We start from the raw sequence: 14178 nt of genomic DNA, 5'->3' as shown, positions 1-14178 counted from the left end.
AACACCACATAATAGCTGTGACTAGGGGAGCCTTTGCCCAGGTTCGCCTGGTGTGCCAATTGCGGCCCTATCTAGACCGGGATGCCCTGCGTACGGTCACTCATGCGCTCGTGACCTCTCGTTTAGACTACTGCAATGCTGTCTATATGGGGCTGCCCTTGAGGACCACTCGGAGGCTCCAACTGGTACAGAATGCAGCCGTGAGAGTTGTGTTGGGAGTCTCCCGATACTCCCATGTTACACCTCTGCTCCGTGAGCTACATTGGCTCCCAGTTGTCCTCCGGGTGAGATTCAAGGTGCTGGTAATGGTTTTCAAAGCCCTACATGGCATGGGTCCGGAGTACCTTAGGAATCACCTGCTGCCGGCGTCAACTTCCCTCCGCCCAGTGCGCTCCCACAGAGAGGGCCTCCTAAGGGTGCCGCCGTTCGGAGAATGCCGTCTGATGGCTCCCAGGGGGAGGGCGTTCTCTGTGGGCCCGCCTGACCTATGGAACCGTTTACCGGTTGAGCTCCGGATGGCTCCCGACCTTCGCTCCTTCCGACGCAACCTAAAAACCTATCTGTTTGAGCAATCCGGTCTGGTCTGACGGGTTTTGTTTTAATGTAACTTATCTTCTTCATTTGGGCATTAGGGTTTAATTTGTTTTCAATTTCTGTATTTGTGCATTTTGATATTTATGTTACTGTTCACCGCCCTGAGTCCTGGGAGAAGGGCGGTATACAAATCAAATAAATAAATAAATAAATAAAATAAATAACCCTCATTCTAGACTGTTGCACTGATGAAATGTTTATTTCTATCTGCAGGTCCAAAGACCTGCCAATAGAAATAGAACTACTGTGGCAAAAGAAAGCAGAGGTAGTATTAATAATAATGGGTGCAATCCCAAAGCAACTGGACCACCACTTGCACACCATCGACAGTGACAAATTTACTATCAGTCAACTACAAAAGAAAGCTTTACTCAATACAACTCACATCCTGTGACAATACCTTTAATACCATAAAACATCATCCTCTTCTTATCCCAGGTCCTTGGGAAGGGCTCAATAAGTGGATAAAAATGCCAAATCCAGTACGAACATGTGGCTAACTATACGATGAATCGTAATAAAAGCATAAAGTTCAAGTTCTTCAATTGAAAAATTAGTCTTTTTCAAAAGTATTTTTGGAATAAAAGATTCCCCCAAAAAATGTGAAAATGTGTATTAAAATTTTGGAAAAAAAAATCAGATATAATATATTCTACATACTGTAAAATATATAATAAACTTGCAAATTACATTGATTTTAAAAGCATTAACCTTGCCACAAGCATTAAGGCAGGGGTGTCAAACTGCCAGCCCGTGGGCCGGATGCATCACCAGGAAACCGCGTCCACCTCATTGCTGGCAATGGAGAAAAAGCTCTGATACCTCACGCAACATCACGTGACATCGCAAGTTTGACATGTCTGCATTAAGGTATAAATATTACCATTTAAGGGCACATTTCAAGGGGTTAATTATTGCCTTTAAATCCCTATATGGCATGGGACCACATTATTTGCAACAGAAATTCTCTCTAAAGCCATTTGCCCATCCTACCAGATTGGATAGGGTGGGCCTGCTCTTTAAAAGTTGCCATTTTATGGGAGCTAGGAAGTGTGTCTTTTCTTTGGCAACCCCTGCTCTTTGGAAGACCTTTCCCTTTGTTTGGCTGATGTATATTTAGTCTGCATTAAGGCATTTGATAAGATAAACTATAACTTCCTTCTTGATGAAGTAGAACGACATGGATTCATAGCTGGCTGAACAATCTTTTTTCAATAAATGATTCTTAATGAGACTATGCTCACATGGAGGGTAGTATGTAGGGGGGTACTTCAGAATTTTAATCGGGCCCATGTCAACATACTTATAAATTGTTTAGATAAGAGAAGGATGCTTACAATATTTGCATGTCACACAAAGCTGGGAGATTGCTAGACTATCACAAGACAGTCTCAAGATTCAAAAGGTTTTTGATATACTTGAGCATTGGCCCCTAGATATTTTGTTATCAAAATGTTGCTTAATGATGAGAATTGCAAGGTTCTGCACTTAGGCAGGAAAAATCAGATGCACAGGTACTTGTAAGAATAACTGTGGAATCTTGGTGGGCCACAGATTAAGCATGAACCAGCAATGTATTGTAGCTGCCAAAACAGCCAATGCCATTTGAGGCTGATTCATCAGAGGAATTGTGTCAAGAAGACAAGAAGTGATAGTACTAGTCTATGGTGCACTGCTCAGCTAACAGTAATGGAACTCTGTGTCCAGCTCTAGTCACATGCCAAAACAATGCTGAGGAACTGAAAAGAGGGCAGATGAGAATGCAGCAAGGATTATAAGGGACTTGGAGGCTAAATTCTATGAAGAATAGTTACAGAAACTGGATATGTTTTACCTAAAGCAGGGGTCCCAACCACCGGTCCATGGACCGGAACTGGGCCGCTGCATATCAGAAACTGGTCCACATCCGCAGGATGCAGGTGGCATGTGAAACCAAGCACCCTCCAGTCTATGGAAAAACCTCTTTCCATGGAACCGGTCCCTCGTGCCCAAAAGGTTGGGGACCACTGACCTAAAGAATAGCTTGTCCCGTGAATTTGTGGGTGCTCCATAATTGAGGTTTTTTAAGAAAAGAAATGGATAGCCATTTATCCAGGATTCTGTAAGGATTCCTGTTCTGGGCAGTGGATTGGACTCTAAAATAATAATAATAATAATAATAATAATAATAATAATAATAATAATAATAATAATAATAATAATAATAATAATAATAATAATAATAATAGTTGTAAGGGACCTTGGAGGTCATCTAATCCAACCCCCTGCTCAGGCAGGAAACCCTATACCATTTCGGACAAATGGCTGTCCAGTCTCTTCTTAAAAACTTCCAGTGTTGGAACATTCACAGCTTCTGGAGGCAGGTTGTTCCACTGATTGTCAGGAAGTTTCTCCTTAGTTCTAGGTTGCTTCTCTCCTTGATTAGTTTCCATCCATTGCTCCTTGTCCTGCCTTTGGGCACTTTGGAGAATAGCTTGAGTCCCTCCTCTTTGTGGTAGCCCCTGAGATATTGGAACACTACTATCATGTCTCCCCTCGTCCTTCTCTTCATTAAACTAGACATACCCAATTCCAGGAGCCGCTCCTTATGTTTTAGTCTCCAGTCCCCTAATCATCTTTGTTGGTCTTCTCTGTACTCTTTCTAGAGTCTCAACATCTTTTTTACATCGTGGTGACCAAAACTGGATGTAGTATTCCAAGTGTGGCCTTACCAAGGCATTGTAAAGTGGTATTAATACTTCACGTGATCTTGATTCTATCCCTTCCTACCTTACAATTCTATCAGTTGAAGCAAACTGATTCCAATACAGATTTTTATTTCTGATCTGTATTGTATCCAGCCATCCCTCTCAACCTGGGCTCACCCACCATTATGTCACACCTTTTCTTTTTCTCAAAGCAGCTCTTAGGTTTCTTTGATCCATTTAAGTATCTTGTGTCCTCTGAAAGGAGAGCCTGCACCAGTTTCTGAGCTCTACTAGAACAGAATGCTTCTTTGGAATACATTTTTCCATATGTTGGTCTCCACCAAAGGGAGATTTTCCTGTCCTCTGGTTTCTTTTTCTCTTGTCACTCCTGAAGAGCTTTAGCTGTGCTGTTCAGGAAATTAGCATTTTCCCTCATGTGTTGTAACATAGCAATCTTGTCTTCATTCACTCTTCCAATATGAACATATGCTAGCACTTGTAGCAGAAAAACAAAATACTTTTGCTGATCATGATGATATTACCTTTGCTGTCCATGTGGTTTGCAACCTCCCCCACTGAGCATTTTAGCCAAATCCACAATGTTTTTCACATGTAACTTGCTCTGGTTCTAAGTTTTCAGAAACCATCTTTTTGGATGAAGATTAGCCTGAACTAGATAAAAAAAGAATAAAGAGACCCCCTTGGTAAAGTCTTGTTTATTCTCATTGTTCGCTTACTCACTGAGACACTATGGAAACTGAACTTCTTTCACATCAGCAAGAATAATACTCCAGTCAGTGTGTCAGTCAGGGAGCCAGGGAGGCACACACACAAATTAATTTTTTAAAAATATAATATATAGGAACCATAAGCTTACACACATACCCCACATCCCTGCCCTTCAAGCTGCATCACACACCTTTATGTGTTCATGTAGCTGAGCTTCATGTTGACGAGAAAGTTGTTCATGTTGTCTCTGGAATTCTGCTATGAGGATCTGTCTTTGGATTTGTTGTTTTTGTTTGAGGGCTAACAATTCCTGTTGGAGCTGCTGTTCGCGTAATGTAGGTTCACTCACTGATATGGAGAATTGATGATCCAAGTGAAAATCCATAGGTGAAACTTGCAAAGGTACTGTTGCAGACACATCAACTACAAAACAGAAAAAGTCCATTCATCTACAATTATTATTCAGTAAGCTACAAAATATTTGTCCTATTATTTATATTAAATAGTGTTAAGTCTGGACTTTGAAAACATAATAGTTTATAATATTGTATATCTGTCAGAATAAAGCGTGTTTTCTTTCTTTTTTCCCTTTTATTATTATAAACGTAAATATATTGTATATTAATTTTATTTTAATGTTGACTTCAATACAATATTTATGTAATGTTTATAAATTATTAACACTATTATTTATAAAGTTTAAAGTATTGAAAACAATTCTATTAATATTAATCACCTTTCATAATGTCAATATTACAAGCATAACATTATTTGGTTTTATCTAAAATTGAATGTAACATAAAAAGAACTGCTCTATTTCCTATAAAAGTAGTAGATATGTTGACAGTACTTTTGATTTGAAGTCTGTTTTTATGATATTAAGGAAAGTTTTATTTAATACATTGCACTGCTATTAGAAATTCCATATATCTGTCTATGTTGCAAAGCATAAAGGTTAGATTAAAAATATCACTATCAATAACAGTATTCTTTTTTGAGGCATATTGTTATTTGAAAATAATATGGGTAGGACCTGCAATTTGCTTTTGAATGTTTGCCGCTGCATCTATTGTCAAATTCAGACCAAAACATCATGGGCTGTCCCCTGACACCACTGGATAACATCGCCAGGGCTCGCTGCCTTGGAAGAGTGAGAAAAATTCTCAGGGATGATTCACACCCTGGGTAGGAGATACAGGAGTATAGCCAGCCATACCAATAGGCTGAAGAACAGCTTCTAAACAGGAAATAACTTTATGTATGATTGACTTGTGAGGCCGATGTATTGTGCAATTAGCTCACATGGTGTAACAAGATGGTGGGTTTGTTGTCACTGTGATTTGGGGGGGGCACGAAGGGAGGCTCAGCCAATCTCAATGTATACAAGGTTGTACTTTGACAATAAAAGGTTCATTCATGCTGTTTCAGTTCTTTCTTTCTTCCCTTAACTTGCCAACAGAGACGGGGAGAGAATGGAATCTATGTTGTATCTGCAGCTGTGAAGATTGTTTTGGAAACTGAAGATTCTTTTTTCATAATAATTGTCTGCAGCTTAATTGGGTAATGTGACCTGCATGGTCGGGGGGGGGGAGGGGGAAGGGGGTTGCTATGCTTTGAACATACTGCTTTTGCACCAATTTAATCAGAGCTGACTTACGAGTTCATTACTGCTGGAATGAATTTCCTGGCGGTAGAGATTGAAATATCTCTTGCTTTGTTGGGATCATCGGCTGGAGTGGTAACATTAAATCAGCTCTCATTAAATTTCAAATTCAATTAAGGGATACTGAGCCCCTATATCCTATCCAGTCACCTCTGGAGGGGCTGTGAAGACTCAGGGGGGAGATGCCTGGATGGAAGAGGAGGAAAGTTTCAGAATGGAAAGGAAGCATTTTGCAGTAGGAAGCATTGAGTCAATTGAACAGCAACAGAAGAGATGGTGTGGCCTACAAGTACGGGGAGTGGATTCCCCAGGCAAGGTCCAGCCAACTCCTGCCAGCCATGCCAAGCCTGTCATCTCAATCCACCCTGAGGGCAGCAACTACTGCAACTAGGGAGATGGCCAGCCCCCAGAGGATTTCCACACCTCAGTCCAGTTGCAAGCCTGAGACCTGGGGCTGCCGGTCCTCCAACAACCACCCTGCATGGTAGGCCAGCCACTGCTGCAATCGCCAAAGCCAGCTGCTCAACCTGGGCCCTTCCCCTATGCGGGGGAGTGGGTCCCAGGACATTGGCTTGTGCTCACAGCCCAGCAGCCCCCCTTGCTAAAAGCAACCTTTGATGAGACCCCAGAGAAGCTGGCCTTCTTCCTGAATCAGGTGTAGTCACACCCAGACTGGTTTGGCCAGATGTATCCTGACAAAGAGGCCTGCGTGGAGATTATTGTGGAGAACCTTGAGGGAGAAATCAAGCAAGGGGTGGTCAACCTACACGACAAGGGAGCTCCCAAGCTGGGGGACCTGGCTGCATTCCTGGGAGAGCTCAGAGCCCAGTTCAGCAACCCCACGCAACCCCAACGTGCCGAGGCTGAGGTCCAAACTGCTAGACAGGTGAGCAGACCTGTAGCGAAGTACATCAGAGAGTTCAGGAGGATTGCGGAGAGACTGAGAAACTGGCCGGAAGGACTCCTGACCCAGTACTTCCAAGAAGGGCTGGGTCGTGACCTGTTCCACTTGTGCCTTGCCCGAGGGATCCTGGACCGGCTCAATGATTGATACCAGCTGGTGACCACTATGGAGCTAGACCTCACAGTATGCAAAAGCTCTGAAGGGTTCGAGACGCAGCCAAAGAGGGACTAAAAAAAGTGCATGTTAGGAGGTAAGCAGCTAACGATGGTGTCCCATTCCTCTGCTGAAGCTTCGAGTCACACCCCCATCCTGTGCTTCTGCTGCAGCCAGGAGGGCCATTGGGCAATGGTATGTGCCGCACCAATGCCTAGAGCATGTCCTGCTGCCCCTGTCTCTCCGGAACCTGAGAGGCCACCGAAGAACGGGAAGGAGAAATCACGAGCAGCAGCCCAGGTCATTGAGGTTCCCCAAGAGAGCGATGGGGATGGAACTCCAACCAAAGAGCCGCCGATGATTCTCTATGGCAGTGAGAGCAAGGGAGAGGACAAACCGATGGTGAGTGGACCTGTCAACCACCTTGAAGTTAGGATAGACCTCAAGGCATCCGGCAAAGGGGTTGAGAGGGATGGTAAAGGCCCTCATAGACTCAGGCTGCTCCTGTTGTTTAATTAGTCAAGCCACAGTGCAGAGGCTAGCATTACATGTGAGGAAATTCAAAAACCTGTGAAATTCAAGCAGGTTGATAGCACGTTGATAGGAGGCAAAGCCACTTCCTATCTGATGGAGATGGTGCAGCTAGAATTGGGGGACCACTAACAGACTACTCGGCCCTGGATCTATTGGAAGAAAGCCTCAAAATGAATAATTATGAGGAAGCACGCCATGAACCCTCCTGGCAAGAGAAAAGAGCAGCCTGAGAAGGAAGGGGAGACGAAGAAAACATCACAGGAGGGGGAGGAGCAGCAATCCGTCCCAAGGGAGTACCAAGACCTCATGGAGGCATTCAGCAAGAAAGAGTGCAATGTTCTGTCCCCTCATTGCCCCACAGACTGTGCTATTGAGATCCTGCCCGGGGCAAAACTTCCCAAACCAAAAATGTATTCCATGACTCCGAAGGAGATGAAGGAGCTGAGGGACTACATTGATAAGAACTTAGTGTGAGGGTTTATTCAGGGGGCGAAATTTCGAGTAATGGCACCAGTGCTCTTTAAAGAAAAGAAAGATGGGTCGCTGAGATTGTGCATTAGTTCCATGGGACTAACGGAGTGTGCATGGAGAATATGTACCCCTCCCTCCCATGAAGGACATGCTAGGGCATTTGGTCAAAGGGAAAATATTCAGGAAATTAGACCTGAGGGAAGTGTCCTATCGTGTGAGAATTAAGAAAGGTGATAAGTGGAAGACTTCCTTCCTTTTAGTGTACCTGGATGACATCCTCATTTACACTGAGACCATGGGGAACACGTGAAACTCATGCAACAGGTGCTGAAAAAGCTATTGGACGCTAAGCTGCTAATGCTGCAAATATTGACATGTTTTTGCATTGACAATATAAGAGACAGCCTGTTATTTTAATTGCTTCATTTGGGAGGGAGGAATCACCTGGAAGTTGTGATAAGATTTCAAAACCCCCGCATACAAAATGGGAAGTGAAACCTCATATGTAAAACTAATTGGATAATGTGAGTTTATGACGTGTAGATAAGGGCGGGGATTGTATGTGTGTTAAAATGGGTTTGGGGGGAGGAGATTTCAGATTCTGGCATCCCTCCATGAGTGCCGATGTTTCGTTTCATTACTAAGACTTTTTAGATAAATAATATGCCTGCAATTTGTTTGATTTGTCTCATTCATCGGAACAATGACATCATGCCAGAATCTCCTTTCTTTCAAACGGGGGTCCTAAATCCCTGCCGCTGTCTCCGGTAAGAGAGATAAGCTGGCAAAGATTCAGGGAAGAATCCTCAAGATGGAGAGGGAAGGCCTGATTGCTGGTGAAACTTCTGAAGAGGAAATAATAAATAGTTTTCTATGGGAAGATGAATTTGGGCCGATCTCCAAACCTCAGCAGATAACTGAGCTTATCTCGTCGTCAAGCTGGAACCACTCCAGTAGAGAATATGGAGGCCAGACTGTGCGGCAAAAGGCCCCAGAAGCAGAATGGGGAGGAGATGTCAGACCCTCAACCACTGAGAATCTGGGTGAGTGGAAGATCCTGTCTGCAGACCAGACTGCCTGCCAGACTCAGGAGTCTCCTGCCAAGCCCTCCAGACCCATAGAGACAGAGGACCCCAGTCTGGGGCTTCGGCAGCAATGGGAGGTTCGGAAGCCCCCACAAGTGAAAGGCCAACAACCTCTGAGCTTGCCCCAGCTAATAGAAGCCTTCTAACAGCTGGGGATGGTGCAGAAGCCTGGAGATCAGGAGGTGGTGGGAGGACAACAGCAAGGGTGGCAGCAGCAGGACCCAAACATGCAACCCCTGAACATACAGCAGGGCCAGTGGGGCCAGAAGCAGTGGGAGCACTGGCAGCCATTAAATCAGCAACCAGAGTGGGGCCAGCAATGACTGGAGACAGAACAACAGCAGTGGGGGGCCAGCAACCATTTAACCAACAACCAGGGTGGGGCCAGCAGCAATGGGGACCCCAGCAACCAATGATGAACCCACTCTTCAGAGCAACCTTCGATGGGGATCCAGAGAAACTGTTTTTCTTCCTCAACAACGTATTTGAATAGCTGGGCCCATCTCTACCTAGACCCAGCTGCTATGGTCGATGTGATTGCGTCCAGCCTAGAGGGAGAAGCATCCAAATGGTTGAACAATTTATATAACAAGCAAGCCCCTGACTTGGAGGACCCCCACCTTTTCCTCCTAGGGCTGAGGGAAAGATTTGAGGACCCATCCATTGCCCTTAAAGCGGAAGAGCAAATTCACAAGATAAAACAAGCTGGCCGGCCTGCCCTGCAGTACATGCAGGAGTTTCGAAAGCTGGCCGGTCGGATAGAGAGATGGCCTGAGCAATCCATAATTCATCTTTTTAGAGAAGGGTTAGATCAGGGCTTTTCAACCAGTGGTAAGGGTACCATCTGTACATTGGAACCTGGCAGGTGGTATGTGACCATCCTGTAAAAGTGGTAGCGTGGGAGGGGAATGAGCTGAACCGGTGGCAGCACCGCACAAGCCTGAGCGAGAGATGGCTGGAGTTGCAGGGCTGTCAGGGCTCAGCGAAAGCGCCAGGATCTGTGCTTTTTCGGGGCTGTCAGGGCTCAGTGGAAGCGCCTCGATCAGTGCCAGGCTCCAGCTGGAGCTCGGCGCTGATCCTGGCACTTCTGAGCCCAGAAGAAGCACCAATCCGCTGGAATGTTGCAACATCTCCAGGGTCTTGTGATTTACATTCAGATGCTTGGCAACTGATTCATTTTTATGACAATCACAATGTCCCAGGGTCATTGTAAAGTGAGCAAAACCTGCTGCAATCACCCAGAAGATGGGGGGGAGGGAAATAAAAATCAAATGCCTCCCACCCCACCCCCACTGCCAATCCTCAACAGAAATGCTCACAACAATGAAAACCTTGAACAGGAGGAAAAGTGCCCCCGGGCAGGCAGGCAGGTGTCTTCCTCAGCTGTGGCTTGGGGGGCACTTTTTTCAGAGCCATTATAACTTTGAACAGTCACTAAGTGAACTGCTGTAAGTTGAGGACTACCTGTACTTCATCACTTTTTTCCTTTTGTTTTTTTGGTCATCAAGTTTTTAACACCTTGCTAGGCGACTGGTGGTACTCAGATGTTGGCATATCCTAAAAGTGATACAATGGGTGAAAAGATTGGAAAGCCCTGGGTTAGATGACTACCTTTCTCTGGCATGTATCTACCGAGCAGTGCCTGACCAACTGCATGAATAGTATCAGGCAGCGGTGAAATTAGATGTTCAGCTCGCCCACTATAAGAAGCCTCTCCTACCTGAACCCAAGCCAAGGTCAGAACAACCTGAATGGCACTCACCCCCACGAAGATCTCCAACTAGTTTGAGGGCTTAAAGACCCAAGCCACCTGTAGACCTGGCTATTAAGAGTTTCCGATGCGGACAGCAGGAACATCAAGCAGCAAAACGCCCAGTCCCCTTCCCCCAACAGCAGAACAGATCAGGACCAGCAGTGAGAAAAAAACTGTTCTGTACCAGCCTGCTACCAGCCTTGCAGAAAAGGCAACCCCTTTATAAACGGCAAGAGGCTGGAATACGTCTGCCAAATTTATTACAAAAACAAACAAGACACGTACCAAGATACAGGAGCTTTGAAACACTATCTGAGCAGTTGCTTTCAGCAAACCAGCCCTCCCCAAATATTCCCTTTATAAAGAGTTCAGGGCGTGGCCTCTCTTTGCCTCCTTCCGAGAAGCCCCACAGCCTTCCTCTGTTTGCTCCTACTTGACTGCCTCCAGCGTCGGGCGTCCTTGAACAGGGCCAGCTGTGAGTCATCTTCATCCACACTGTCAGGCTCACACAGCTGGGTCTCCATGGTGACCAAGTGAGAGGGGCCTGCCTGAGGGCTATCATCAGCAAGATCTTCAACACTCCCTCCTCCTCTGAGTCGTCGTCCGACCCAACTGCCGAACCCACAGGCTGACCCTGAATCACAAAAGAAACCTGCACAGCGGATAATGGGAGAGAAATCCAACCAGATGACACAGGAACCTGTTGTCTAGGTCACATCCCCCACACTGGAGGATGACGGAACTCAGACTGGATCCACCCCAGTTCTACCCTCTTTCAACAGCAACGATGAACAGGAGAACAACCCAATGGTGAGTCGATGCATCCTACTCTTTTTATTGCCTGCTAACCTCATAATCCCTAAGTCAGGGGCACAATTAGACCTGAAAGTGCTAGTCCACGGGTCGGCAACCCGCGGCTCCGGAGCCGCATGCGGCTCTTTGAGCCATCTCCTGCGGCTCCCAGTCGCCTGGAGCGCGCACACCTCTCCGAACAGGTGGAGGTGCGCGCGCAGCTCTCCAAACCTTTGGAGAGGTGTGCGCACAGCTCTCCAAATGTTTGGAGAGGTGCGCACGCAGCTCTCCAAACCTTCAAGGCGGCGCTCTGCCCAGAGAAGCGGGAACTGGAGGGGCCACGATTTCCCCTCCAGAGGAAGAAGGCGCTGGATGCGGTCGGCCCCGCGGGGAAGGGGGAGCGGCGGCGGGGGCGACGGAAAAGCCGCAGAAATGGCAGGAGAGATGCTGACTGGCGGTGGCCTCAGAGGAGGCAGAGGGGGGGAGGGAGGAAAGGGTGACTGGGTGGGGGAGAGCGGAGCGGTTGCGAAAAGAGGGAGGAGATAAGCCAGCCCGGTACCTGGATCCGGTACCTCCTCCGCTCCGCCATGATGTCCCCATTTGGTCTCCTGGTGACGTGGGGCTGAGCCACAAAAGGGGGACGGGGAGACCAAGGGAGGGAGGGACGGAGGGAGGGAGGGAGGGAGGGAGGAAGGAAGAGAGACGGAGCCAGCGCCAGCCAGCCAGCGGGCTCGCGAGGGGCGGCAACCTCGTGAGAGGCCGCGCGTGAGCCATTAGGTAACGCGCGCGAGCCCTTGGGGTGGCGGGGCGGGAGCGCGGTCCGGCCGCCAGGCTTTCTTTCCCACTTGTCCGCATCACTCCAAGGAACTGCGTTGTTTGGGGACGGCGACGCTGGTCGTTTGGAGAGGCAGCTCTCCAAACCTGATATTGATGACAAGCTTACATTTCCTTTAAAATAAAATAAAATGGATTCCCCTTCCCCTCCTTCCACCCCCCACACCTCGCCGCCCGAAAGGAACACAGTATAACACTAGACTAGGCGTTTCACATGAGGGGAAACGTCTCTCGTCTTTGCCCATCTTTGCCGCCGATGCTGTTTCCCGAGGCGCTCGGCTAAGGAGGAACTTTTTTTTTTGAGCGTGGATGGGACGGAGGACTTGTCCTGCGCGTCCACAAGCAACGAGGGCAAAAACCCTTGCGACCTGTTTGTGAGAAATGGGGAAAATGAACACACACACACACACACACACACACACACACTCGGCCTCTCCGTCGCCTGGATTCTCACTTCCCCTTCAGGCGTGCTCTGAGACTCAGGCGCGCGGCGCTTTTCGTTTGCGGGGGGAAAAAGTTGCCTTTCCCCAAAGTGCCGCAACTCCCTTGAAGCGACTCGTAGCGGGCCCAGTTTCCCCCTCTCCGCGCAACTTCTGGCTATCCCCCAATTGCCAGGTCTGCAACTAGAGGCGAGCGCCTCGCCTTCAGCCCAAGGGCAAAAGCCTGGTCTCGTCCCACTCCCCTGTTCCCTCAGAGCGCTGCTTGATGGGCTCTCCGCGCGGGTTGAATGGTCGTCTCTGTCCGTTCCCACCCCCCGCCCAACCCCGCCATCGATTCTGTAAGTATGGCACCAAGAAGAGGGGTGGGGTTCTGCCATTTTATCGAAATGGGAAAACGTCGAATTGGGGAGCAAGTTCCTCGGAACTCTCCGGGACTTTTTAAATTAAATCAGCACAATACTAGGCTGTGTGGAGAGCTGATGCAATGGAGGAGGGCTGCCAGTTTGTAATGTTTGGGCTTTTATGTCGTGGAGAAAAGAGCACTTTAACAACAGGATCTTTTCTCGTAAAGAAAAAACAAAAAGCTCACGCTCTGTGTTGCTTTTCTTTCTCCCTGTATTTCTAAGATTACGGAAGCTTTGCCAGAAAATTTTATGCGGGTGGTTGAAAGATGGCAACACAATAAGGAGGCGACCGTTTGACTGGGTGCCAGATTAATGTCGGCTCTGCAAACGGGCCGTCACCGCCGCGCAACCGGTTCCATCACACATAGAGAACTGTGAGATTCCCCATAGGGCCCGATCTCCCCACTGATTAAACAGATGTTACAGGAGATTTTAGTCCTACAGCCTTGTGCCTACACCTCTAAGAAATTCACGGAAGGCGAAAGGAGGTGGACAGTCTGGGGGCTATTAAACTGGCAACACTATTTAGAAGGGAGAAAAGTGCCTTTTGAAGTGTGGACAGATCCCAAAAATTTAGAGGCACTAAAAACTCCCTGCAAATTGTCCCCAAAGCAAGTGTGATGGGCACAGTACTTTAACCATTTTAACTTTACTTTAAAGTACATACTGGGAAGAAAAAACTTCCTAGCTGATCCTGACTGCCACAGTACAAAAGTGAATATGAAGAGGTCTACAAGGCAATTATCCCCAGTTCACAACCTGCTGCACAACTCATGCCTTGCAGAACCCCTAATCCTGATGACGTGGGAGTGAAGAAGACAAAACGAGAACTCCTTACCGATCAATGGTTCAAAGGTAATCAAACCTCCCTTACATGCAGGGATGGTTTGGCATACATGGGGAGAAAACTTTATCTACCGGAAACCCTCCGTCTCAATACTCACAGACACAGCCATGATGTAAAACAGGCTGGACACTTCGGATATTTAAAAACTCTACACCTCATCCGCCGGCAATTTTGGTGGCTGGGGCTAAAACAAGATGTAGAAAACTATGTCAAGAGTTGTACCATATGTGCCACCATGAAAAGAATTCCAGGGAAAACCCCTGGGCAGATGGTGGCAGACCCTTCTCA

General features: G+C 47.1%; 1 protein-coding gene across 4 annotated transcripts in view; it reads right to left on the bottom strand.

Annotated features, from left to right (window-relative positions):
• The window catches only part of HDAC4 (histone deacetylase 4), a 371455-nt gene that overhangs the window by 290534 nt on the left and 66743 nt on the right, over nucleotides 1-14178 (bottom strand). For all 4 annotated transcript variants that reach the window (XM_083350735.1, XM_083350737.1, XM_083350736.1 and 1 more), the window contains one exon: nucleotides 4201-4433. In XM_083350735.1, the coding sequence (XP_083206861.1) occupies nucleotides 4201-4433 (233 nt within the window). The remainder of the gene's footprint in view (nucleotides 1-4200; nucleotides 4434-14178) is intronic.

The sequence above is a fragment of the Vipera ursinii genome (assembly GCF_947247035.1).
Source record: "Vipera ursinii genome assembly, chromosome: 1".
NCBI classification, from domain to species: domain Eukaryota; kingdom Metazoa; phylum Chordata; class Lepidosauria; order Squamata; family Viperidae; genus Vipera; species Vipera ursinii.
The sequence above is the reverse complement of the archived record's forward strand: the minus strand, read 5'-3'. Positions and strand labels throughout refer to the sequence as shown.